The 26,990-nt window shown below is 48.6% G+C and overlaps 1 protein-coding gene across 2 annotated transcripts in view; it reads left to right on the plus strand.

The window, feature by feature from the left end:
• The window catches only part of BPI (bactericidal permeability increasing protein), a 75,120-nt gene that overhangs the window by 32,159 nt on the left and 15,971 nt on the right, over positions 1–26,990 (plus strand). The window contains exons 15-20 of one of the 2 annotated variants that reach the window (XM_054467819.2): positions 10,599–10,869; positions 13,764–13,878; positions 15,049–15,177; positions 18,351–18,506; positions 19,424–19,487; positions 26,192–26,255. In XM_054467819.2, coding sequence (XP_054323794.1) covers positions 10,599–10,869; positions 13,764–13,878; positions 15,049–15,177; positions 18,351–18,506; positions 19,424–19,487; positions 26,192–26,255 — 799 coding nt within the window. Of the gene's footprint in view, positions 1–1,370; positions 1,730–10,598; positions 10,870–13,763; positions 13,879–15,048; positions 15,178–18,350; positions 18,507–19,423; positions 19,488–26,191; positions 26,256–26,990 lie in introns of those variants that run through there. The other variant, XM_054467820.1, reaches the window with a different exon arrangement.

The raw sequence follows: 26,990 nt of genomic DNA on the forward strand, positions 1-26,990 counted from the left end.
TCTACCCTTACAACAACCCTGGGATATGGGTGCTGTTAAAAAACAAAGAAAGACCAAGGTTCAGAAAAGCCACACAGTGTTAAATGAAGTCCAGATTCAATGCCAGGCTCCCGGCTTTGAACCGTCACTGCATCGTTCCCATGCTACACTCGGCAAAAATGAAATGCATTTGTGGGCCAAACAGCCTCTTTTATAAGGCGCATTTAAATATTTAACGAATATATGTTGCACGCCTTTTGCACCCAGCATCGTACTAGGCACTGTGGGGTATAACATGTGGTCGATGTCTGGCAGATTTAGACACAGCACAGAAGGCTCCCTCGTGGCTTTCGCCCAGGCTGACCTCCATCTGCATTTGACACTGATGCCCTTCCTGGGCATGCTTTCTTCTCTTAGTTTCCAGCACTCCCCTAGCTCCTGGTTGTCTACCCGCCACCTCCTCTGCTTGTTCTCCTGCCCCTTCTCTGCAAGCTGGAGATCTCCAGAACCCCTCCCCAGGCCTCTTCTCTTCCCCCGCCATTGGCTAGCCTTCGTCACTCTTGTCAACCTCTTCAGGCTTAGCTGCCACCTGTGTGCCACCCAATGTCCCAGACATGCTTCCAGTCTTTTTATTTTTTTCCAAACTCTCAGCTTGTGCATTCGCAGGCTCCCTCAATGTCTCCACCCTGAGGCCTCTTAAACCCAGCATGTCCCCACAAAGCTGTCACCTCCGCAGCGAAACCATCACCCAGCATTGCATTTTTCACCTTGGTCAAAGGCTTTCCTGATAACTTGTGGCCCTCCTGGGGAGCCTCGCATCACCCAGATCCCTCCCTCTCCCTTTTCCCCAATGTCCAGCACATCAATCCTCAATTCTTTAGACCAGGGAGCTAATTAATGGGGCTGAGAGACTGTAGAAAAATAACCAAGAGTGCATAGGAAACACATACCGCATGTTCCCCACATTTTACCAAGTTCGTGCTTTAAAAAAAATGACCCATGGCACAATTTAATTTCTTCATTTCTAAAAATCCTGAGTGAAGGACACAAAGGAGCAGAGAGAAGTGGTTTTGCAGCCTTGATTGGAACAAGCGCTCCCTTGAGCTGCCATGAAGCAGGGATGACAAATGAAGGCCTCTAAAACAGCCCGGGGGGTCTCCGTGTCTGAGAAGGAGGCAGCTTCCAGGGAAGCTGCTGACAGATTCGCAGACTTTGGCAGCTGTTGATGTGTAGATCTGGGCAGCAAGACACTGAGTGACCCCCACTGGCCCTGCCTTTCTCCTTCCCAAGAGGCAGGCTCCCAAAATGTCCTTCTTAAAACTCCAGTAGCTCCACACTCACAAACAAGGGGTGCATCTTCAACTGGTGACAACATTCCCATCTCTCCCTAGAACTTCCTGCTGTTCGGTGCAGATGTTGTCTATAAATGAAGGCACCAGGGGTGCCGGGGGCTGTCAGCCACACCTGTTCCTGATGGGCTGTGGGGCACGGGCTGCCTTTCCCCAGGGAATCCTCTCCAGATCTTAACCGAGAGCCCCTTGCAAACTTCTTCGACTCGGATTCAGAAATGATCTAAACACGAGGAAACTTTATTCATTGGAAAAGTGCATGGTGTGTATTTTAGGGATTATGAGCTTCTTTCAAGGGCTAAGGCTGCAAAGATATTTCCTCCAGGAATTGTGTTTCAGTTGTAACCAAGAAATTTCCATTTGTGCTTCACGAAAAAAAACTTTGGTTTTTTTCCTGTGGATTCTGTGTGCTGGTATTGTTTCTTGTTTTATGTTCATTTATTTATTATTCATTGGCTGTAACCAATGTGGCCGGCAGTGCCAGTTTATAGCACAGATACAATCATCTCTTTTTATTTCTATAATTAATCTCTGGAATCCCCACAGCCTCCATTAACAGAAAGTCTCATTGTTCCAAATGTCCTTGGGATTTTCTTAGTCCAAATTCCTACTGTCACACAGAGAGGGTCTGGAGAGTGGGTCAGTCCACTATGCTGTTGTTCTTTCCACTACCACATGATGTGGCTGTTGACCGGTCATTCTGCACAGCCCATTGTCCTGTGTAGTCACCCGTCCACTAGGACTGTTGCTCCCGTCACTACCACAGAGTGTCGCTGTTGAAAAGCTAGCCTGCACAGCCTGCCTTCCCTGCCCCACACTTGGGCTCCCCCTTTCATCCATGTTCTCCTGCCCAGCCATTGTCCCCAAAAGCAGAAGAATGGGCCAGGTGACAGAGTCCATTGGGGTTTTCTGCTTCAGTCACATCTTTGGGTGCAATTAGCACTTCCCCATGACTCTCCCAGCCCTGGTGTGGAAGCCAGATCACCAATCCAGACTGTCTTTGAAATTCTGGAGAGTTTCCTTGGGGGCTTTGGGCCATTTCCTGCCATGGGACATCAGAGGGGGCTATCTCAGCCCATGAGATGGGGTTTTATGGATTGTACTTCAAATTGATTGAGGAGTCCTGGAAGGCCTTTCTACGCTGCTGACATTTGCTCTGAGACCATAAGGATGAGCAACAACACACTGGAGGAGTTTGATGCAGACGGTGGAGTGGGGGACCATATGACCAGATTTAGTTTTTAAAATGTTTTATTGTGACTTCTGAAAGCATCAGAAGGACAAGAGGGCAAGGGATGAACACAAATTAGGAATGTGTTGTTATTCAAGCTTCAACCAGGTTGGTGATGGTAAAATTGAAGAGAAGCATTTATAGCGAGCAAAAGCAGATAAAGGGTATTTATTTTATTTATAAAGAAAAATGTACACACTTCTGCTGACATCATTGATTCTCTGTTAAATGGAGGTAAAGGCTCTAGGGCCACACAAGAAGGGAGGGCCATTGATCAAACACTCTCAGGAGTCAAGCAAAGGGCATGAATGATCTAATTTAATCCTGATAGCATTCTTCATCCCCCAAGATGGCAATTGCTCAAACTTTTTTGGTTGTTTTTTTTTGAGACAGAGTCTTGCTCTGTCACCCAGGCTGGAGTGTAGTGGTGCAATCTCAGCTCACTGCAACCTCTGTCTCCCAGGTTCAAGTGATTCTCCTGCCTCAGCCTCCTGAGTAGCTGGGACTACAGGCACGTGCCATCATGCCTGGCTAATTTTTGTATTTTTAGTAGAGATGGGGTTTCATCATGTTGGCCGGGCAGCTCTCGAACTCCTGACCTCAAGTGATCTACCTGCCTGGGTCTCCCAAAGTGCTGGGATTACAGGGGTGAGCCACCGAGCCCAGCTGTTCAAACATTTTAAATTGAGTTACCCTCCCCGATCACACAGCCAGCAGGTGGCAGAGCTGGAATTCCCACCTTATCTATTCCCATACGTCAGAGCCCATGCTTTTTTTGCTCCTCCCAGATGTCAAAATATTGTCTATTCTGGGGGACGTGGCACGTTTAAAGCAGAACTTCTTTGTTCTGTGGCATAGGTTGTACACTGTAAAACATAGGTTGTACCAGGTTGAGGAAACAAAAGTCTTTCTCTAATTTGTCCACCAGGAGGATGCATCTTTTTCTCCACTAGCCAGGGGCTATGGAGGCCCTGAATAGGAACAGAAGAGCAGCTAGCAAGGGCGGAAGGAAGAGAGAGAAGGAAAGCACAGTGTGGGATAGACTGAGAGGCCATGAGGACTGTTAAGGGCTCTCGGTTTTGTTCCAAAAGATAAGGCAAGCCATTGGAGAGTTTCGAGCAGAAGAATGTTACAACCCAATTCACATTTGTAAAAGAGCCCTCTGGCTGCTGGGGAGACTAGCTGGTAAATATGGACACACACCTGCCATCCCCCACCCTCATTCTCTTTGGAGTTAGCCCCCTTCTACACCTGCCCTCTACTTTCTGTAACATATAGGCAGCCCCTGCTCCACGCTGTATAGAAAAAAATGCAATTATTAGGTTGGTGCAAAAGTAATTGTGGTTTTTGCCGTTACTTTTAATGCAAAAACCGCAATTACTTTTTTTTTTTTTTTTTTTTTTGGAGACAGAGTCTCGCTCTGTCACCCAGGCTGGAATGTAGTGGTGTGATCTTGGCTCACTGCAACCTCCGCCTCCCAGATTCAAGCCATTCTCCTGCCTCAGCCTCCCAAGTATCTGGGATTGCAGTCGCACACCACTACGCTCGGCTAATTTTTTGTGTGCATATATTTTTTAATGTAGACAGGTTTTCTCCATGTTGGCCAGAGTGGTCTCAATCTCCTGACCTCAAGTGATCCACCCACCTTGGCCTCCCAAAGTGCTGGGATTACAAGTGTGAGCCACTGAATCCACTCTTGACCGTTACTTTTAGTGGCAAAAAAACATAATTGCTTTTCATCAACCTAAATCTTTCTTGGACTGAAGATTGGTGCATGAAACACATCGCGCCTGCGAACTTCTCTCTAATGGCTGAGAAAAGGCAGTTGCTTGGGGGTTAGAGTTTGAGCAGCATTCCCCAACACACTCCAAAGGTTCTGCCAAGTTGGCTACAGAACCACTATTTGAGCAGCTTCTCCCTTCAGGCTAAGCATTGTCTGCTGCAGATTACTGCAAATGTGTGTTGAGGGTTTCTTTGGGTGATGTTGAAAATGTTCTAAAATTAAATTCTGGATTGTACACTTTAAATGGGTGAATTTTATGTATATGAAATATATGTCAATAAAATGGCAAAAGACAATTGAAGAAAAAAAAAAAGAATTGTTCACTCCAAACTGCCTAATAGCTCACCATCAGAGCAGCTTCCCTTCTGGGATAAGCATAACCTTCTTGGGGTTCCTTTTGGAAATGCTGACTTATTGAATAAATATGAGGGAGGAGTACCCTGTGCAAGGAGAGAAGGTGGGGAGGGGCACAGGAAGACTAGGCACTGTCTTCATCACTTTGCCATATCCCGCTAGTGGCCATGAGCAGCCCTGGCCCTGGGTCTATCTCTTCAGGCTTATTATCCTATTTAATCCTCATAACAACCGCTAAAGGTAGACAAAGTTGCCCTCCTTTTTCAGATGAGTCTCTAGAAAAGTCATGTGGCCTGCTAAGCTAACTGTTCAGAGCCTGGGCTCTGGAGTCACCTGGCGGTGGTTTCAAACATAAATCTGGCCCCCTCAAGAGCTGTGTGACTTTGCAAATGTTCCTTAACCTCTCTGGCCTTCTATTTCCTCCTTTGAAAAGGAGAGTTAAAACCTTGCCCTCTTCTTTGGCATGAGGTTATTGGGAAGAATCAGAGGTATGATTGATAGGGTCATGGCACAGTGGTGAAGAGTATGAACCGTGATCCCAGATACCTTGGGTTTAAATCTCAGCTCTGCTATTTACCAGCTGTGTGACTTTGGGCAGTATACTTACTTCTCAGGTTTTCTGTTTCTCATCTATAAAGGGAACATCATAATAGTACCTGCCTCATTAAGTTGTTATGAGAATCAAATACATGTCAAATCTGCAGTACAGGGGTTGACATGAGTAATCCAAGTTTGCTCTAATTTGAATAAATGCAGTTCTTCTTACTATACTGTAAAGACTGTATCTGACCAGGTGCAGTGGCTCATGCCCTGTAATCCCAGCAGTTTGGAAGTCTGAGGCAGGCGGATAACTTGAGCCCAGGAGTTCAAGACCAGCCTGGGCAACATGGCGAAACCCTATCTCCACTAAAAACACAAAAATTAGCCAGGAGTGGTGGCACACATCTGTAGTCCCAGCTACTCAGGAGGCTGAGGCACGAGTATCATTTGAACCCAGAAGACGGAGGTTGCAGTGAGCTGAGATCACGCCACTGCACTCCATCCAGCCTGGATGATGGAGTGAGATTCTGTCTCAAAAAAAAAAAAAAAAATACTATATCTGGCTACAGTAGTATTCCCAATGCCTGCCACATAGTTGGTGATCAATAAGTATTTATTTTAAAAATGATCTGGGATTTCAACCCACATCTGCATAACTCAAAATATTTATGCCAGTGATTCTCAAAGTATGATCCAGGGCTGTCTGCCTGAATGGGCCTGATCCCAAGAATCAGAGCCCCTGGCTGGCCAGAACTCTGGATTTATCCTCTCCAGTTCAGCAATAGGCTCAGTGTGACCTGGGCCAGTTCTCCCTCTCTAGGTCTCAGTTTCCCCATCTGTAAAAGCAAGGGCTCTCTGGGGGTGAGGAGCTGTTTATCCACATGACCAGCCCTGCTCCATGGGGGCTCCTGGTATCTCAAGACATGCAACCTTCAAGCCACAAAGTATCGTCACTGACATTACTACTTTTATTTTGTAAGCCCGCATGTCTCAGGGCTCATGTGTGTGTGTCTGTGCGTGTGCGCACACAGGCACACGTTCAGATCTGCAGGTGATGTGGCTTGGGGAGAGGCTGCCATAAATATTAAACTCCCAACTCCAAAGTACCCTGCAGAGATTCAGAACTGCAGGAATTCATAACATCATTCTCTTTCAAGAGTCAGTGTTCTCAGGAGTGTGGGCACCATCATAGAAAACTATCGAAAAGGAGAGTGAGGCGTTACAGACTGCTGAGCTTGGAGGGAACTCGGAGCTCATTTAGTCCCTTGTTCCCGAAGCTCCAAGCACAATCCGTGGTCAGCAGCATCACCCTCACCAGGGAGCTTGTTAAAATGCAGAGGCTCAGCCCCAAGAGGAACATGATGGATCAAGATTTGCATTTAAACAAGATCCCTGGGGGACTTGCCTGCACGTCTTTGTTTCTGAAAAGTTGTGCTAGTCCCCAGCCCTCATCTGCATTTGGGGAAAACGTGAGGAACAGAGAAAGGTGGAGTTTGTTGCAGGTCCCCCAGCCCATTAGGAGCAGAGCCTTGACAAAAAAGCTGTACAGACTTTGGAAAAGGATTCAAAGCTCTCTGCAAGAGGCAGGCGTTTGCACAAAAGATGAGTAAGTGCAGAAGAAATGCTCAGTGTTGCTAATTGTGTCCAACAGGGTTCAGGCAAGAAAAGAGAATCCAACTGCATTGGTTCTTGGGATTTGAATAAAGTGGCTACTTCTAGAGTTGGGGGACAAGCTTGAGGAAACCAACCAGGGACTGTTTTTCCTAAGGCTCAAGCAGCAAAGAAAAGCATCTGGGTATCCCAGCCCAGGGAGATAATGGGAGCCATGGACAAGGGCTTATCAGGAGGGACACAGCCAACTGCCACACTTGTGATCAAGAGGACAGCAGGGAAAAGTGCCCTGACATCTGACCTCCTGCCATGACACCCTCTAGCTGAACCCAAGTAGAGATGAGGAAACTGAGTCACAAAGTGCCCAAAGTCACCCCATGGGGGAGTCAAGATTCAAATCCAGGCCATCTGGCCCCAGAGTCCATAAAGATAAACGTAAGGTTTGTTTATTCCTTTGGCAATTATCTACTATTTGCTGCTCAGTATTCTAGACACTATGGATTCCAAATTCTGGGTTTTTCAAAATTTTTTCAGTAACACTTTTGTAGTCAGAATGTTATCGGTGGCGAGTCCTCAACACTCCCAGCCCTTGTCTTCTCAGAGGAAAGAATTCAATTGAGAGACGGAGGCAAGTTTTAAAGCAGAGGCAAAGATTTATTGAAAGAAGCAAAGTACAATTGAGAGATCAAGTGCCCGGCTCAACCTTTGGCTCGAGGCTTTTATACACTGGCTTTGTTCCGGGGTTTCTTCTCCTCCTTGATTCCTCCCTTCGGTGGGCTGCCGCACCATCCCTGAATGCGCAATGGCCTGCCAGCACTTGGGAGGGGCCGCATGCGCAGTGTGTTTACTAAGGTTGCGCGCATGCTCATTTGGGGCGATTTTCCCTTACTGGTCCGTAGCCGCAAGAAGAAAGTCATATACAAGTCAGACTCCACCATTTGCCCTTCTGCTCATGCTTAAGACCTTATCAGGGAATTGTGGTTTGCTGGCTCCAGATGATGTCAACTATCTGTTAGGGAACTCCTTTCCCTCTTGGCGCCATTCGTGGCCACTTATCATGTCAGAGGGACAGTTTTATGATCGCCTGTCCATCATTTGATGCACTGCCATTTCTGGGGGCCCTCTCCTGCACGAGAACACAATAAACATCCTTGTTAAAAGAGTCCCTATTTCACTGCAATAAGACTGAGTGGTGGCCAGAGTGGTAGCAGCTGTTGCTTTTGTGGAATTGGATGGACAGCCTGGTAGGAGAAAGGCCCAGGGGTTCTGACCAGCAGTGGGGTCATGCTGCTCCCTGAGGCCTCTGCTGGGTCCTGGGCCATCAGCAGGGACCTTAGCCAGGAGTGGGCACCTGCAGGGGTGGAGGCCAGGCCTGGGCCATGTGGCAGCTCTAAGGTCCAAAGGTTGCTGCTGTGGGAAATTCCCACCCCTGCAAATGACTCCCAGCCAGGGACATCCTTAAACTGCTGCCAGAGGAAGAGTGACATCTATGTCCCCATAAGGTCCTTATGCTCCAGAATGTCCTCCCCCACTCTCCTCCCCTCCTGGGCAGGCTGAGGTCCAGGAAGCAGAGGCCCCTAGGCACACTGGGGACGCGCCTGTGAGCCCTTTCCTGCTCCAAAGCCTCCCAAAGGCTGGCTCCTTACCCTGAGGCCTCTGCTCAGCTTGTTACCTCCCAAGAGAAGCCTGCCCTGACCAGCGTTTTGGAATGGCATCCTGCAGACCTGGACTTAAATTCCTGCTGGATGACTGCAGCCTACATCACTTCACCCCGCCAAACCTCAGTTTCTTCATCTCAAGACAAGACTAAAATATCCACCTGGGGTTGCTGATGCAGGGATGAGAGGAGACGTGCAGCTTAACCAACACAGCGCCTGCACATAGTAGGTGCCCAATAAATATCAGTTTCTTTCCGATTCCTGCCAGGAGCTGCAAGGATCTCAGGAAATGGAAGACGCAGCCCTGCCTGCAAGGAGCCACCAGACTGGCGGTGTGGGGACTGAGGGGAGGGACGGAAGAGGACCCCAACAAACCTCAGCCCCAGTGACAGGAGCAACGCAGTACAGAGGAGCAGAGAGGCCTGGACTGTGGGGTTCCCTGTGCTTAACGTGGGACATTCTGATCTTAACCTCAGTGCCTGCCAGTGCTGTTTGTGACCTATTGGGAGTCACCCTGTTAATCCCACCACATTCGACTGGTTGAGGCTATCATGAAGACCTGCCCAATTTCAAGGGAAGGGGGCAGAAACATTACCTTTTGATGGAAGGAGTATCAAAGAATTCGTGGGCATATTTTTAAAGGACCACAATTACCAAAAAGCAGAATGGTTAATGCTGTGGTGGGGAAAGCGCAAAGCATTCTGGGACCTCAGAGGGGACCCTTTCTAGAATCCAGAGAAGCATGGGAGTGGTCAGGGAAGGCTTCCTGGGGGGTGAGGGCAAAGCAGAACTCACAAATGTAAGCAGGGCTGGGGCAAAACTCTAAAAATTAAACACAGTCTGTACTATAAATTTTGTTTTCCAGAGTGAAATTTTACTATCTTTACTTACTGCGAATATATGCCCGGGACAATACCCCCAAGAAAATAAAAATTTTAGAGGCTGGGCATGGTGACCCAAGTCTATAATCCCAGTATTTTGGAAGGCCGAGCGGGAGGCTCACTTGAGCTCAGGAGTTCGACACCAGCCTGGGCAACATAGCAAGACCTCGTCCCTACTAAAATACAAAAAATTAGCTGGACATGGAGGCTCACACCTGTAGTCCCAGCTACTTAGGGGGCTGTGGTGGGAGGATCACTTGAGCCCAGGAAGTTGAGGTTGCAGTGAGTGATGATCATGCCACTGGACTCCTGCTTGAGTAACAGAGTAGACTTTGTCTCAAAAAATGAAAAAAGAAAAAAATATTGTACATATCAACAAGCAAAAACTTTTTTTAACACTTATAATTCTATCCTCCACAACCAGAGACAACGCCTCGTGACTCCTTGCTAAATATTTTCCAGATTGTTGAACATAGAAGCCTATTTTGAACCCCCCAAAATAGAACCTTACTCTATGGTGCCATTGGAAACGGATGCCTCATGACACCCCTTTCCTTGCCAAGAAATACCTTTATTTCTGCAGCCGCACTTTAAAGGGCACGTCATAATTCATTTAACCAATGCCCTTCTGGTGGATACATGAGGTTGGGTATCACTTCTCCTGTCCTGTTTCACACAGCATAGCAATGGTATCTTAGAGCAGTGATTTACTGGCACACCGACTCAATTATGTACTTAGGGGCAAGTCCCTGAAATTGAATTCCTGGGTCACAGGGCATGCAACTGTTTAAACATTTGCCAATTGCCTTCCAGAAAATTTCACCACCAGCAAGGTTTGAGAGACACTGTTTACCCATTGGGGGAAACATTTATTTTTTAAATAAACAGAGCCGGTATATTTAAAAAAAGAGTTTGGTTGGTGCCAGATGTGGCTTCACTCTCAACCTTGCCATCTGTTGGGTGTGAGATCTCGAGGGAGCTCTGTGGCTTGTTGAAATCTCAGTTTCCTCATCTGCAAAACCAGGCCTTCCTAGCCGAGCTCTTAAGAGACTGGCTGAGATGAGGCAAGATGAACGGTGATGAATGTGGGGTCTTTCTGTGGGGAGGGTGGACAGGGATGATCATAGGAGTCAGGCTTCCTCATCCATTGATCTGGGCAGTGAAAACTGGCTTCTAAGTGTGACCTTATAACTTCAATGATGTTGCAAGCAGGTTCCAGTCCCTGTGCCTCCCCTTCCCGCTCCCAGGAGCCCATCCAGCCTCAGGAACTGCCCCCAGCCATCGGGCCTTGGCTACTTAAGGGACCTGGGCCCAATCCACAGCTGGGACACTCCTGGCCCACTGCACTGGGAATCTAGGATGGGGGCCTTGGCCAGAGCCCTGCCGTCCATACTGCTGGCATTGCTGCTCACGTCCACCCCAGAGGCTCTGGGTGCCAACCCCGGCCTGGTCGCCAGGATCACCGACAAGGGACTGGAGTATGGTAAGAAGCCACATCTGCTGGCTGGACTTGGCAAACCCACGCCCCAGGCTGCTTCTGGGTACAGTGGGGACAGGGAGTGGGGACAGGGAGTGGGGACACAGACCGGACCCTCTCCCTGGGGCAGTGCCACCTTCTGGGCACTTACCGCCCAGAATTCTGGCCTTACCGCCCACCAGCTGAGTGCCCTGGGCATGTTATTTGTGGTAGTGAGGTCCTCTACCAGCCAACAGAACACAGCTTTGAGTGCAAGTAGTTGATTTGGGAAATGATTCCAGGGAACACTGTAGGGAATCGGTATGGAGATGAGGAAGGGAGGGCAGCCAGGAGAGAGTGTGCGATTAAACCAGCCACCACCTCTGATGATGGGAACCACTCAGCTGGGAAAATTCTGCATAAAGTTTGGAAACACATGCCTCTGAACTGGAAGTCAGAATTGTGGTCACCTCTAGAGGCAGGCAGAGGCCCTGAAGGGCATGAGGGAGGTCTGCCAGGGTGCTGGAAGGTGCCATATCTTGATCCAGGTGGTGATCACATGGCTGTATAAATATTAAAAATTATTTAGCAATACCTTTAAAATTTGTGCCCGTTAGGTACTTTATGTATATTATTCCTCAATTTTAAAGAATGGGCAGGCCAGGCGCAGTGGCTCGTGCCTGTAATCCCAGCACTTTGGGAGGCCGAGGTGGGTGGACAGCTTGAGGCCAGGAGTTCGAGGCAAGCCTGGCCAACATGGTGAAACCTCGCCTCTACTAAAAATACAAAAATTAGCCAGTCTTGGTGGCAGGCACCTGTAATCCCAGCTACTTGGGAGGCTGAGGCAGGAGAATCGCTTGAACCCGGGAGGCAGGGGTTGCAGTGAGCCGAGATCATGCTGCTGCATTGCAGCCTGGGCAACAGAGGGAGACTGTCCCAAAAAAATAAATAAAAATAAAACAAAGAATGAGCAAAAGCAGGAATTTTTTTTTAAATGTTGAAACAAAGCCTCCCGACTATCCAGGTGGCAAGGGAACTAGGATATTTATACACCACAGTGATTGATTGAGGGCTTCTGGGCCGGGGGTTTGTCACCTCCCCAGCACTTCTGTCCTGTTGCACGTGCCTGCTTTCTGCAGTTCCAGGACAAAGAGCCTCGGGACATACAGGCTCAGGGAGGCAGACATTGGCAGCTGGGAGTCAACTGTCACTCACTGGAAAGACTCAAGGGTATGGACAGGCACTGACCACATGTCTTCTCACATCCCTAGGGCCTGAATTGCCTTACCTATTAAATGAGATAACAACATTCCCTTAGGTAGGGTTGTTGGGAGCCCAGACTGGCTCGAGACAGGAAGAGGGAAATCAGGGAAGGATTCCAGGATGTAGTAAAATGGAAAAGACAGTGGGAATTACCCAGGGACAAGGGGTAGTGTTCCAGGCGGAAGGACCCCAACATGTGCATTTGCTAGAGGGAGAAGAGCAAATTGGAAAGAGGTGAAAGAGGAGGCTGCTGGTCATCTGTGTACCCATGCCTGCCTTGGGGACAGAAACCTGGGCCCCTCAGATCTCAGAACAGTGGGACCTGGTAACTGCTACTTGCATTGAAACCGTAAATCAGGAAAGTTTCTCTTTTGTTCCTTTGCACTGTGTACACACACCATGTTTATGTAACCAGTCCTCTGAGGTTGGGCATTTTGGTCCTTTCCATTTTTTTTTTTTTTTTTGAAACGGAGTCTCACTCTGTTGCCAGGCTGGAGTGCAATGGCACAATCTTGGCTCACTGCAACCTCCGACTCCCTGGTTCAAGTGATTCTCCTGCCTCAGCCTCCCGAGTAGCTGGGATTACAGGCACATGCCACCACGGCCAGCTAATTTTTGTATTTTTAATAGAGACAGGGTTTTACCATGTTGGCCAGGATGGTCTCGATGATCCACCCGCCTCAGCCTCCCAAAGTGCTGGGATTACAGGCATGAGCCACTGCGCCCGACCCCTTTCCATATTTTTAATGATATAAACCCTGTTTGCTGTTCTGGGCATTTACTGAGTGCCTGCTGTGTGTCAGGCACCAACCTAGGAGTGCTTGTTATCCTCACAGCCCCCTTCTTGCTTTGCAGTTTCGATGCCATGCCAATGAGGAAAGTTTAGTTTAGTTTAGTTTAGTTTAGTTTTGTTTTGTTTTGTTTGAGACGGAGTCTCACTCTGTCGCCCAGGCTAGAGTGCAGTAGTACGATCTCGGCTCACTGCAATCTCTGCCTCCCAGGTTCAAGCAATTCTCCTGCCTCAGCTTCCTGAGTAGCTGAGACTACAGGCGCCTGCCACCATGCCCGGCTAATTTTTGTATTTTTTAGTAAAGATGGAGTTTCACCTTATGGCCAGGCTGGTCTCGAACTCCTGACCTCAGGTGATCTGCCCGCCTCGGCCTCCCAAAGTGCTGGGATTACAGGCGTGAGCCACCACGCCCAGCAAATGTATTGTTGTCATTGCTATTTGACAGATGAACAAAGTGAAGGTTGTATGGGGACTTTGTCAAAGTCATCCAGCTAGAAAGATGCCCCCTTTCTCTAGCCCCCAAATCCTTCCAGTTTATTCTACACAGGCCAGATGTCATGGAGGACAAGAAGGAGGACCATCCGTCCAATTGCACAGCATTTTGCCCTTGGGGAGTTGTTGGCAAAGGCATTCCATTTCCCCATCAGTAAAATGGGCATGAACCTAGCAATGCCACAGAAATGCAGGGACGCCTCTGAATGTCCCTCATGCTACCTGGCACGCAGAGGGGCTCATATCCTGTCATTGTACTTAATGCTAATAAGGATGTTAGCTCCTCTCTTGAGGACAGGTGGGAGCCACCGTAGGGTTTAGAGCAGGGGAGGAGGCAGGCAGATCAAGCTGACTCCCAGCTATTTCCTATCCACAGCGGCCCAGGAGGGGCTATTGGTTCTGCAGAGTGAGCTGCTCAGGATCACGCTGCCTGACTTCCCCGGGGACTTGAGGATCCCCCACATCGGCCATGGGCGCTATGAGTTCCACAGGTGGGGCTCCCCGTTCTGCTGGGGCTCTGAAGTGGCTGGAGCTGTCTTGGAGAGTGAGGGGGACTTGGAGAGTGAGGAAGAGAGAGCCTCAGGATTGGGCTGCAGGGGGACCTCTCTGGGGCAGACAGTGAGATAGTTCCCTGAAGAGTTCAGAAGGAAATTCTGGGGAGGAATTGAGCTCCTCCACTCAGTCAAGCAGCAAATATTTAGGAAGACCTACTGGCTGTGTGACCTGAGCCTGGATTTCCTTATCTGTAAAATGGAGTTGATCTACTTCCTCCTTCAGAGTGCTCATCCAAGATCCAATCTGGCCACTAGATATAGTTTGGAAGAGAAGATAGACCTTACACTTTAAATCTAGTAGCCCGACGGTTAGAGCTGAAGTTTGTACTTGGGGGAGTCAGGGAAGGCTTCCAGGAGAAGGTGGCATTTGAGCCAAATCTTCAAAAGATTACTAGACTTGAGCAGCTGATGCTTTAAAACAGCGTGAACTGCTTTTTGAGGTATGGGCAGTGAAGAAACAACAATCAGGCCCGTAGCATATTGTACCCCTCCCGGCTCACTGCTATTGGGCATTTCCTTCATTCCTGCCTTCTTTTATTCAGTCCATCAGCAAACATCTATTGGGCACCTACTATGTGCCAGGCAAATAAAATAGAACTTGACCATTCTTTTCCCACTGTCAGCAACCTTGCTGACTCTTTTTGGGTCTTATCTTAAGGCTGCCACCATCTTCCCTGAATCTGTTTCCCCCCTACCTGGATGTATTAAGAGGGAGGAGGGTTGGCAGGACTGCAAACCCAAAGGGATATGTCTACGGACCTCCTCAGGATGCCACCGGGGGTCATTAGATTCATGGGTTCTGAGGCTGACTGCAAAACCGTGAGCAATTGCATCCCTTCCTTGAGGTTCTATTTCCCCCTTTGTGGAAGGGGAACAAGAACAGTGCTGACCCCTTCGGTGTTGCCCATATGGCATGAAGAAAGTAACGTGCTTAGCATGGTCATATGGTCGATGCCTGGGGCACAGCAGGTGCTCACCTGGAGCAGATCCTGCCGGTCTAGTCCCCTCTGTGGAGAGGGGAGGCGCAAGGTCCCTGGTGAGGCTGGTCCCTGGTGAGGCTGGGTCCAGGCCCAGGGCTGACACCTCCTTCCGTGCCTCTCCTTTCAGCCTGAACATCCACAGCTGTGAGCTGCTTCACTCTGCGCTGAGGCCTGTCCCCGGCCAGGGCCTGAGTCTCAGCATCTCCGACTCGTCCATCCGGGTCCAGGGCAGGTGGAAGGTGCGCAAGTCATTCTTGTAAGTTGGCTCTGCTCCCAGGCCCTGGAGCTCTCGGCCTCGGCCTTCGCCCCATCCTTCTTAGGTCCAAGGTGTTCCTAGCGCATCAGAAAGGCCACGTGATGGACAGATGGAGTCCAAGCCCGGAGGTGGCCTGGGGATCGAGTCCTGGCTCTTGGATGAGTGTCTTTCCCTCTCTGAGTCTCTACTTCCTCATCTCCCAAAGGGGACGGGCCTGCTTCCTTGATGGAGCCATGGGAGGGCTAAGTGTGATAATATCATGTCTGCTTGGTTTGCTTCCCACAGAAGCAGACCTTAGGGCAAGAATTCCAGTGCACGACTTTATCTTGGAAGTGATCTGAGGAAACCCACAGGGGAGTGGGGAAGTGAGGAAGGGAAGGGAAGGGAAGAAAGTCAGCCTGGTGGGCAAGTGAAGCTCTGTCTAGCTGGGGAACTCGGGGACAGTGGAGAACACGCCTCTGAGTTAGTCCAGTCCCACCGTCACCCCGTCCTCCTGCTCATCATTGGCCAAGGGCCGCTTCCAGGGGCTCTGGCTCTCAGGCACTTTGAACAGATCTCTGACCTCAGAGGCACTTGGATGGAAAGGGTGTTCGTGTGCTAGGGCTGCCATAAAAAGCAGGGACTGGGTGGCTTAAGCTGAAATGTGTTTTCTCACAGTTCTGGAGGCTGAGGGCCAAGGTCAAGGTTTTGGCAGGCCTGGTTTCTTCTGAGGCCACTCTCCTTGGCTTGCAGATGGCTGCCCTTTGGCAATGTCCTCACGTGGTCTTTCCTCTGTGCTCAAGAAATCCCATTTCTTACAGGCTCACCCCTGTAATCCCAGCACTTTGGGAGGCTGAGGGAAGATCACTTGAGGTCACGAGTTCAAGACCAGCCTGGCCAACATGGCAAAACTCAGTCTCTACTAAAAATGAAAAATAAATTAAAAATTTAAAAATTAGCCAGGTGTGGTGGCAGGTACCTGTAATCCCAACTACTCAGGAGGCTGAGACAGAAGAATCGTTTGAACCCTGGAGGCAGAGATTGCAGCGAGCTGAGATCATGCCACTGCACTCCAGCCTGGGTGACAGAGCGAGACTCCATCTCAAAAAAAAAAAAAAAAGAAAAAAGAAAAAAACAAGAAAGAAAAGAAACCCCATTTCTCTCTGTATGTCCTAATCTCTTTTTATAAAGACACTAGTCAGATTGGATTAGGGCCCACCCCAATGGCCTTATTTAAATGTAATCAGCTCTTCAAAGGGCCTATCTCCAATACTGTGACATTCGCAGGTACTGGGGATCAGAGCTTCAACATTTGAATTTGGGAGGCAAGTGGTGACACAGAGCGGCCCATAACAGAAGGAACAGCCCAAATATGGGTGACATGACCATATTTATACTTCAGACCTGCACTGCCTAAAATAGTAGCCACCAGCCATGCCTTTACTGAGTACTTGAAAAGTGCCTGGTACAAGTTGAGATCTACTCTAAGTATGCAACACTGGATTTGAAGATTTAGTATTTAAAAAAAAGAAATAAAAACAGCAGCTGAGCGTGGTGGCTCATGCCTGTAATCCCAGCACACTGGGAGGCTGAAGCAGGTGGATCATTTGAGGTCAGGAGTGCAAGACCAGCTTGGTCAACATGGTGAAACCCCATCTCTACTAAAAATACAAAAATTAGCTGGGCGCAGTGGTGCATGCCTGTAATCTCAGCCACCACACCTGGCTAATTTTTTAAATTATTTATTTATTTATTTAAAATAAATCTCATTAATATTTTTTATATTGCTTACATGTTGAAATCATACTATGTATTACTAAAATTAATTTCAGCTCTTTCTTTTTATCTTTTTAATGTATCTTCTGGAAAATTTAAAATTACATGTGTGGCTCTCATTCTATTGCTTTAGAAAGATGGCCGGTTTGTATGTCACCTACATATGCACATTCGTTCTAGTTCCATGAAGGGAACTGGCCACACTCTCTTACCCTGGCTTTTGTCACTGAAGTATCTTAAATATCTCTTTATATGGGCATATGACTATCTACCTCATTTTTTTTCATTTTTTTGAATGTGCTTTTAAAAATTGATAGGAAATTCACAGAACATAAAACTGATTATTTGAAAGTATACATTCAGTGGCATTTAGTACATTCACAATATTTTGCAATGTCCACCCCTATCTAACTCCAAAACATTTTCATCATCCCAAGAGAAAATTCCTTACCCATTAAACAATCATTCCCCATTTCCCTTCCCCCTGCTCCAGACAACCACCATTGGGGTTGGAGACTCCTGGAATAGACCACATTTTGCCCCATTGTTTTCAAAGGCTGCATAACATTGGGTGCCCACAACTTATTCAACCTGTCGCTGCTAGTGGACATGTAGGTTGCTTCCTCATTTTTTTTTTTTTTTTTTTGCTACTGCCTATGATGCTTCAGTGAGCTGCCCCACACCACGCATATATCTTGGCAGGAAGAGCTAAGGGATAAAGGCTTAGAAGTTAAATTACTGGGCCAAAGAGTATGTGTGTTAGAACGAGGAGAGATCTCACTGATTTGTGTTTCAGAAAGCTTATGCCAGTGTGCTTTCCCAGCCACAGCGTCTGGGACTTCTGTTTACTCATACATTCAATAGCATTGAGTATTAAAACTTCAAAAGTTTTTTTGAACCTGATAGGCGAGAACTGGTGTCATTGTTATTTTCATTTTTAATGACTTTTACATGCTTATTTTGTACTGCATTTCCTGTTCATATCTTTTTTTTTCTTTTGAGTTGTTTTTTCTTTCCTTGTTAATTTGTATTGACTTGTTCTTTGTATATTAGGGAAATAAGCTCATATATTAAAGAAACTGGCTCTTTAGATGTCTCATACTGCAATTTTGTTTTTTACTTTACATATGGCATTTTTTTGTCCACTGAAGTTTTAATTTTCTATGCCGACAAGTTTATCAAGGATTTCCTTTATGGCTTATGAGACTTGGATATTGCCTAGAAAGGCCTTCATCCAGCCCTGCCTGGAAATACTGGATCCGGGCTTTCTTCTAGATCTTTTATGGCTTTATTTGTTATTCTTAAATCTCTGCTCAGCTCCATGTATTTGGAGGTAAGAACTGAGCCTTCTATTTTCCCCACAAATCGTGGCAGACCCTGGTCTAGGAACTAACCATGGCTTCTCTCACCTCCTCCAGCAAACTACAGGGCTCCTTTGATGTCAGTGTCAAGGGCATCAGCATTTCGGTCAACCTCCTGTTGGGCAGCGAGTCCTCCGGGAGGCCCACAGTTACTGCCTCCAGTTGCAGCAGTGACATCGCTGACGTGGAGGTGGACATGTCGGGAGACTTGGGGTAGGTCTCCACTGGGGCACTGCCAGCCGGACTCCTGGTTGCAGCTCCCGGCCAATCCAGCGCTCAGCCTGGCCTCCGAAAATTGTAATGATCCAGGTGGCCTGCACAGGCACTTGAAGATCATTCTCTGGGGAACCCTGTTGAGATGAACAGACTTAAGCCAGGAATATCGGTGCATCATTTTCATTAAAAAAATAAACTTTCATTTACCTGACAAGGGGACCCTTGTCAGGTGAATGAAATCTGGCTATTTGGAGGAACACAGAAACTTTGGTTGAAGGAGAGTTTGTGAAAAATATACAAGTCCTTGGACAAGTCATTTCATCTCTTCTAGTCTCAGTTTCCTTGATTAGAAAAGTGTGACCAGGTGTGGTGGCTCACGCCTGTAATCCTAACAATTTGGGAGGCCAAGGCAGAAAATCGCTTGAGCTCGGGAGTTCAAGACCAGCCTGGGCAACATGGTAAAACTTGTCTCCACAAAAAAATAAAAAAATTAGCCAGGCATGATGGTGCATGCCTGTAGTCTCAACTACTTCAGGGTCTGAGTTGGGAGGATGGCTTGAAGCCAGCCAACAGAGGTTACGGTGAGCTGAGATTGTGCCACTGCACTCCAGCCTGGGTGACAGAGTGAGACCCTGTCCCCTACCCCCTCCCAAAAAAGAAAAGAAAAGAAAGAAAAATGTGGATTCTCAAGCCGCTTCCCCAAATCTACTGAATGTGATCACGCGATTGGGTGCCGCAGGCGCTGGGAAGCCAGACACACCGAATCAGGCTGGATGTGCTGGGACACAGCAGGGCACCAGGAGGGGGTGGAGAGGGCTTCCTTTGTGGACTGGCCTGGCCAGGGACCAGGGCCTGGCTTTCCCAGGCACCCAGCCATCCCCAAGTTCAGTGGCAGACTGTGCTTCTCTCCCCAGGTGGCTGTTGAACCTCTTCCACAACCAGATCGAGTCCAAGTTCCAGAAAGTACTGGAGAGCAGGGTAAGAAGGTCCAAGGCTCTGGCCTCCCCCGAGCTTGGCGAGGGCTGAATGGAAGACCTCACTGACCGCTGGCCCTGGACCAGGCCATGGGGGCTGGTTTAGACGTACTTGGGCCCAAGGCCCAGGGAGGACAAATCATTTGCCCAGGTCATGGAGCTGTTGTGGGGCACGCTGGGGACAAAACTCCAAGTCCGTTCAGTCGGGCAGAAAATGGTCAACTGCTTGACCAAGGGTTAAACAGCAGGGGCTAAACAGAGACTCCAGCCCCTCCCTCTGCTCGGCCTTGCTCAGTGCCCCACACTGCCCTGCATTCCACCAAGGTCCGAAAGGAAACCATTCCTCAGGCGCCTGCAAGAGACCAGGCAGGAAAGCTCAGCGAGGGCGTGGGCCAGGTGGGAACTGGGCGAGCTCATGAGCACCAGCCCTGGATGGGGAGGCAGCAACACTGTCAGATTGGCCTCTTAAAAAAGAATATGTGAAATCTTCAGAGTGTATCATCTTTGACTAAATCAAAAAGATGTCGTCGTGTTAACTTTCAGTTCCTCTAAACACTCAGTCATCCCAAAATCCCGTTTTCGAGATATTAGCCAAAGGGTATCTGTAGCAATGACTGTGGGAAGGGAGAAAGTGATGAAGGAGGAAAGGGAAAAACACACACACACCACAGCCCACACACACTCCCCCCCGACATACACACACACACCACACACACACCCTACACACAAACACCCCCCACACACCACACCCCCCCCACACTCCCCCACACAGACACCCCCACACACTACACACATCCTACACACAAACACTCCACGCACCACCCCCATACACACACCACACACACACCCTACACATATACCCCACGCACCACACACCCCCCCACACACACCCCCCTACACACCCCTCACACACCACACACCCCCGCACACTACTCCCACACACACTCCCCCCACACACTCCCCACACACACCCCACACACTACACACATCCTACACACACACCTCACACACCACTCACACACCCCACACACACCCCACACACTACACACATCCTACACACACACACCTCACACACCACCCACACACCCCACACACTACACACATCCTACACACACACACCTCACACACCACCCACACACACTACACATATCCTACACACACCTCACACACCACCCACGCACACACCACACACATACCCCACGCACCACACACCCCCACATACACCCCCTCACACACCACACACCCCCACACACTACCCCCCCACACACCCACCACACACACACCCCCACACACACACCCTCACACACTACCCACACACACACCCCGCACACACCCCCACAAACACACCCTACACACACCCTCACACATCACACTGCCAGACTCCTCCCCACACACACCCCACACACACCACCCACATACACACTACAAACATCCTACACACACACATCCCACACACCACACCCCCACACACCACACACACACCACACACACACCCCCACACACCACACCCCCCACACACACCCCCACATAGCACAGCCCCACACACACCCACATACCCCCTACATACACACTGACACACCACACCCCCCAGACTCCCCCACACACACACCCACACACACCACCCACATACACAGTACAAACATCCTACACACACACCCCGCACACACACCCCACACACCACACCCACACACACACACCCCTCACATACCACAGCCCCACACACACCCCCACACACACCCACACACACCCTACACAGACACTCACACACCACACCCCCCAGACTCCTCCCCACACACACCCACACACACCACCCACATACATAGTACAAACATCCTACACACAAACCCCACACACCACACCCGCCCACACACACCCCTCATATACCACAGCCCCACACACACCTCCACACACATCCCACACACACCCTTCACATACCACAGCCCCACACACACACCCACACACCCCCACACACACCCTCCACACACACCTAACACACCACACACATACGCAGCACACACATCAACCCCCTCAGACACAACCCACACACCCTGCATCCCCCCCACATTCACCCCTCACACACCACACCTCCCCCACACACCCTGCACACACACCCCTACACACACATACCACATCTCACACAAACACACACACTCCACACACACCCCCAACACACACCCTACACACATACCACACCCCACACACAAACACACACACCCCACACACACACCCTACACACATACCACACCCCACACACAAACACACACAGCCCACACACACCCACCACACACACCCTACACACAGACAGCACCCACACACACCACACGCACCCCCTACACACACACCACACACACCCTATACACACAAACACCACCCACACACACCACCCACACCCCCTACACCAACACACCCTACACACACACCCAAACACACCACACACACCCCCCACACCACACACGCGCGCACACACACATCCCCTCCCCCCGCCCCGTCTGTAGGTCCAACGTCTGGTTTGGCTTTGAGTGCCCCCTAGTGGTTGAAGCAGGAACAGCAGGCAAATCCCGCATCCTGGGTGTGGCCAGCTGTGCTGTTTCTTTTCTGGTTCTGGGTCCCTGGGATTAAGTGACCTTGAGAAATATGCCAACCTACTCAGGCACCCTGTTGCCATATTGCTGTGCATAACAATAGTAATGTAGTACAATTATAATTATCATAGTAATCACGCACCATGATTATTGTTTTGATAAATGAATATAATTAATGCTATACAGAATATATTATTGTATAACTATTCTGATTTATAACAAAAATGGCTGCTATTTCTGGAGCCTGTGGCTTGGCAAGGGATAATGGGCTCAGCACTTCATGTGCACAGTCCCACTGGATTTTTTTTTTTTTTTTTTTTAATTGAGACAGAGTCTCACTCTGTTGCACAGGCTGGAGTGCAGTGGCGCGACCTTGGCTCACTGCAACCTCTACCTCCCGGGTTCAAGCAATTCTTCTGCCTCGGCCTCCCAAGTAGATGAGACCACAGGCACATGCCACCACGCCCAGTTAATTTTTTGTATTTTTAGTAGAGACGGGGTTTCACCATACTGGCCAGGCTGGTCTTGAACTCCTGACCTCGTGATCCGCCCACCACAACGTCCCAAAGTGCTGGGATTACAGGCGTGAGCCACCACACCTGGCCAGTCCCATTGGATCTTAACCTCGACCCTGGAAGGAGGTGCCATTTTCCACATGGACAGAGGAGGCTGAGGGGTGGAGTAGCATTCCCAGTGTCACCTTGCTGGTGAGAGGCTGAATTAGGATTAGAGCTTCCTAGGATGTGGAGCAGCTCCTACCAAAGGCCTTCTAGGGCTGGGTGTCTTGGGAAAGATGGAGATCTCACCTGACCCCTGATCCTTAGAGATCTTCAAATTCTCTTCCTTCCAGAAAAACTAAGAGCCTGACACAGGCCTTTCTAATTCTCCACTCAGGGTGGGATGTGGTACCTGGACCAGCAGGGCTAAGGAGAAGAATAAGCACTCATGAATGCTTGCTCTCTGGGTGATATATACTCACTATCTCACTCCCCAACTTCCCAAAATATTACCAGAAAGGGGTCCTAATCCAGAACCTCAAGAGAGGGCTCTTGGATCTCGTGCAAGAAAGAATTTGGGGTGAGTTCATAAAGTGAAAGCAAGTTTATTAGAGAAGTAATGATGGAAAAGAATGGCTACTCCACAGGCAGAGCAGCAACATGGGCTGCTCAGTTGCGTATACTTGTGGTTATTTCTTGAGTCTATGCTAAAGGGGTGGATTATTCATGAGTTTTCCTGGAAAGGGGCGAGGACTTCCCAGAACTGAGGGTTCCTTCCCCTTTTAGACCATATAGGGTAACTTGGACATTGCCATGGCATTTGTAAACTGTCATGTTGCTGGTGGTCATGTCTTTCAGCATGCCAATGCATTATAATTCACGTATAATGAGCAGTGAGGATGACCAGAGAGCACTCTTGTCGCCATCTTGGTTTTGGTTGGTTTGGCCAGCTTCTTTACCACATCCTGTTTTATCAGCAGGGTCTTTATGACCTGTATCTTGTGATACCAGTCCTGCTGACCTCCTAGCTCATCTGGTGACTAAGAATGCCTAACTTCCTAGGAATGCAGCCCAGCAGGTCTCAGCCTCATTTTGCCCCTGTTCGAGATGAAGTCACTCTAGTTATAACACCACTGACAAAAACACCCTGGAAAGCACTTGGCCTTGCCATTGTATCTTGTGAGTGAGAACCAAAAAGCAGAGAGAGGTTCTGCAAAGGTCAAATAGCCATTGGGGACTGGGCAGGATTTGAACCCAAGTTTACCTGGCTCTCCTGCTGCACCCCTAACCACTACCCCAGCTGCCTCCCCAGGAGGCCCTGCTGTGTGTCTGCGACTCAGGCATCCCGTGCCTCCCCTGCCCAGTCCTTCGGGTCCCCAAAAACTGGGGCATCCAGGCTCCAGGCTTTTGGGATGATCTGATGGGCTATTGTCTGAAGGAAAGGCAAGAAAGGAGCGGTCTTCAGCGAGATGGATGGAGTTTCTTGGTTCCCTTGCAACCAACCACGAATGTTCCTCACCACACTTGACCTTGCTTTTTGGCAGCTCCTCGCTGCTAAACTCCTCTCCCAGAAAACGGAGCAGCTGCAAAGAGAGGTCAAGATATAGCCCTTTGCCCTCCCAGCCCCCAGCATCACCCTTCCATCAGCAACCCAGTGTCTGATGGATGGTGCCTGCTTACCCTTTAGCACAGAAGCCATCTGTGACCCCTGCACTAGGCCAGGGCTCTGCATGTCCCTCTCCTTCACTGTACATTGTGGATTCATTGCACAAGAGGTGGTAGCTGGCTAACAAAAAGAGCTGTTTAAAGTGAGGACTTTCTCATCGCACATAAACAAAGAAAATATTGACGTATGAACCCAAATGTTTTAATGGTGGAGTTTCAGGCAGCGTCTCCAATGTCCCCTCTTCGAGCTGTGTCGGTGAATGCCCACAGCTATTCTTTGAAAATGGTTTCTTGATTGACATTGCCCTTGGTCTTTCCTGCATAAAACATTAAACTGCTACAAATTCCATCCCAGGTTTCTTTAACTGCAATGGGAATTTAAAGACACTTGCAAAGCCATCCCAGTGTAGAATCCTTCTTGATCTTTATGATTTTTTTTCCTCGTAAGATTTTCTGTTGTCTTGTCCAAATTTAGCCATGTTTTTAGAGGGTTGTTTTTTTTTTTTTTTAGCACCTCACCTTTCCAGAGTATTTATCTTAGGTTTTCATAGAAAGAACCCTTATAGCTGGGGCCGGGCACAGTGGCTCATGCCTGTAATCCCAGCACTTTGGGAGGCCGATGAGGCTGGATCATTTGAGGTCAGGAGTTCTAGACCAGCTTGGCTAACATGGTGAGACCTCAGTCTCTACTAAAAATACAAAAATTAGCAGGGTGTGGTGGCACATGCCTGTAATCCCAGCTACTTAGGAAGCTGAGGTAGGAGAGTCACTTGAACCTGGGAGGCGGAAGTTGCAGTGAGCTGAGATTGTGCCATTGCACTCTAGCCTGAATAACAGAGCAAGACTGTGTCTCAAAAAAAACAAAAACAAAAACAAAAAAACCCTCTTTTCTCAATGATATTGCATTAGTGTACATAATAAATAATTCGAGTGATTAGAAAAGCAAGTACAGCAAACAGGTGGTAAGCTTTCATGTGGACCCCAGTAGGGCCAGTTGGACTTTTCAAAGTCTATCCCAAGGCTGCATCATAAATAATTCGGGTGGTTACAGTGGCAAGTACAGCAAACCAGTTTGGAAATGCACATTTCCTTCTTTTGAGAAGCAGGCCACACAACTGGTAGCAATTGTGTGTGAGTAGCCTGCAGACCTCAGCATTCAGTCTTCCAGGAGTACCAGCGGGAATGGGGAATACTGATCAGTCCAGTCAATCTGTTCAGGATGACCATTAAGAACCATCTACAGGCCGGATGTGGTGGCTTACGTCTGTAATCCTAGCACTTTGGGAGGCCAAGGCAGGTGGATCGCCTGAGGTCAGGAGTTCAAGGCCAGCCTGGCCAACATGGTGAAACCCCGTCTCCACTAAATATATAACAATTAGCTGGGCGTGGTGACACATGCCTGTAATCCCAGCTACTTGGGAGGCTGAGGCAGGAGAATCGCTTGAACCCAGGAGGCAGAGGGTGAGCCGAGATCGCACCACTGCACTCCAGCCTGGGCAACAGGGTGAGACTCCATCTCAAAAAAAAAAAAAAAACAACAACTATCTACATTAACTGTATGTTTATTTGTGTGACTATTTCTAGTTAGTGTCTAGTTCTACTATTAAACTCTAAATTCTGAGAGGCCAGGACCTCCCAAAGGAAAACTTTGTAATGGTGGAGTTTCAGGCACTGTCTCCAGCCAGCGCCCCCTCCTCAGGCTGTGTCAGTGACTCCCTAGTGCAGGTGTCCAGCCTTGGGACAGACTGAAAAGTCCAGCTGGACCCTAGTGGAGTCTGCATGGGGGCCTACATATTTTTATTGTTTTTATTTCCTTGGTACCTGGCTCATGACAAGCACTTATAAATATTTGTAAATCAGTGATCACTGAGCACACGTGTGGAATAATGTGACTGCAGTGATCAGCACGGGGCCAGACCAGAGCTGGGGAACTCACTCAGGCGTTCTCTTCCCATGTTTTTCAGATTTGCGAAATGATCCAGAAATCAGTGTCTTCCGATCTACAGCCTTATCTCCAAACTCTGCCAGGTAGGACACCCCGTCCACCCCTGGGACACTTTATTTCTGTTAATTTCTTATCTTATAAAATAGTAAATGGGGCAAAAATATAGAAAGTAAAAATTAAGGGCCAGGCACAGCGGCTCACGCCTGTAATCCCAGCACTCTGGGAGGCCGAGGGGGGTGGATCACCTGAGGTCGGGAGTTCGAGACCAGCCTCGCCAACATGGTGAAACCCCGTCTCTACTAAAAATACAAAATTAGCCGGGCGTGGTGGAGCATGCCTGTAATCCCAGCTACTCGGGAGGCTGAGGCAGGAGAATTGCTTGAACCCGGGAGGTGGAGGTTGCAGTGAGCCAAGATCGCGCCATTGCACCCTACCCTGGGCAACAAAGACTGAAACTCTGTCTCAACAACAACAACAAAAAAAGAAAGTAAAAATTAAAAGTTCATTTTTCTCCCCCAACTTTTCTTCCAAGAAGCAACTTCTGTTTTGGGTGTATCTTTTGAGATATTTTCTTTGCATGTACAAATATAAATACACGTAAGCATATGAATAGACATTCATGTATTATTTTGTTCATGAATCTATGTGTATATGCATAATTTTAAATATGTATGTTCATATACACATAGTATAGGCATTGTTCTAGATTTCTTTTTTTTGAGATGGGATCTCACTCTGTGTCCCAGGCTGGAGTGCAGTGGTGTGATCTTGGCTCATTGCAGCCTCAACCTCTTGAGCTCAAGTGATCCTCCTGCCTC

The sequence above is a fragment of the Pongo pygmaeus genome, chromosome 21 (assembly GCF_028885625.2).
Source record: "Pongo pygmaeus isolate AG05252 chromosome 21, NHGRI_mPonPyg2-v2.0_pri, whole genome shotgun sequence".
In the NCBI taxonomy this organism is placed as follows: domain Eukaryota; kingdom Metazoa; phylum Chordata; class Mammalia; order Primates; family Hominidae; genus Pongo; species Pongo pygmaeus.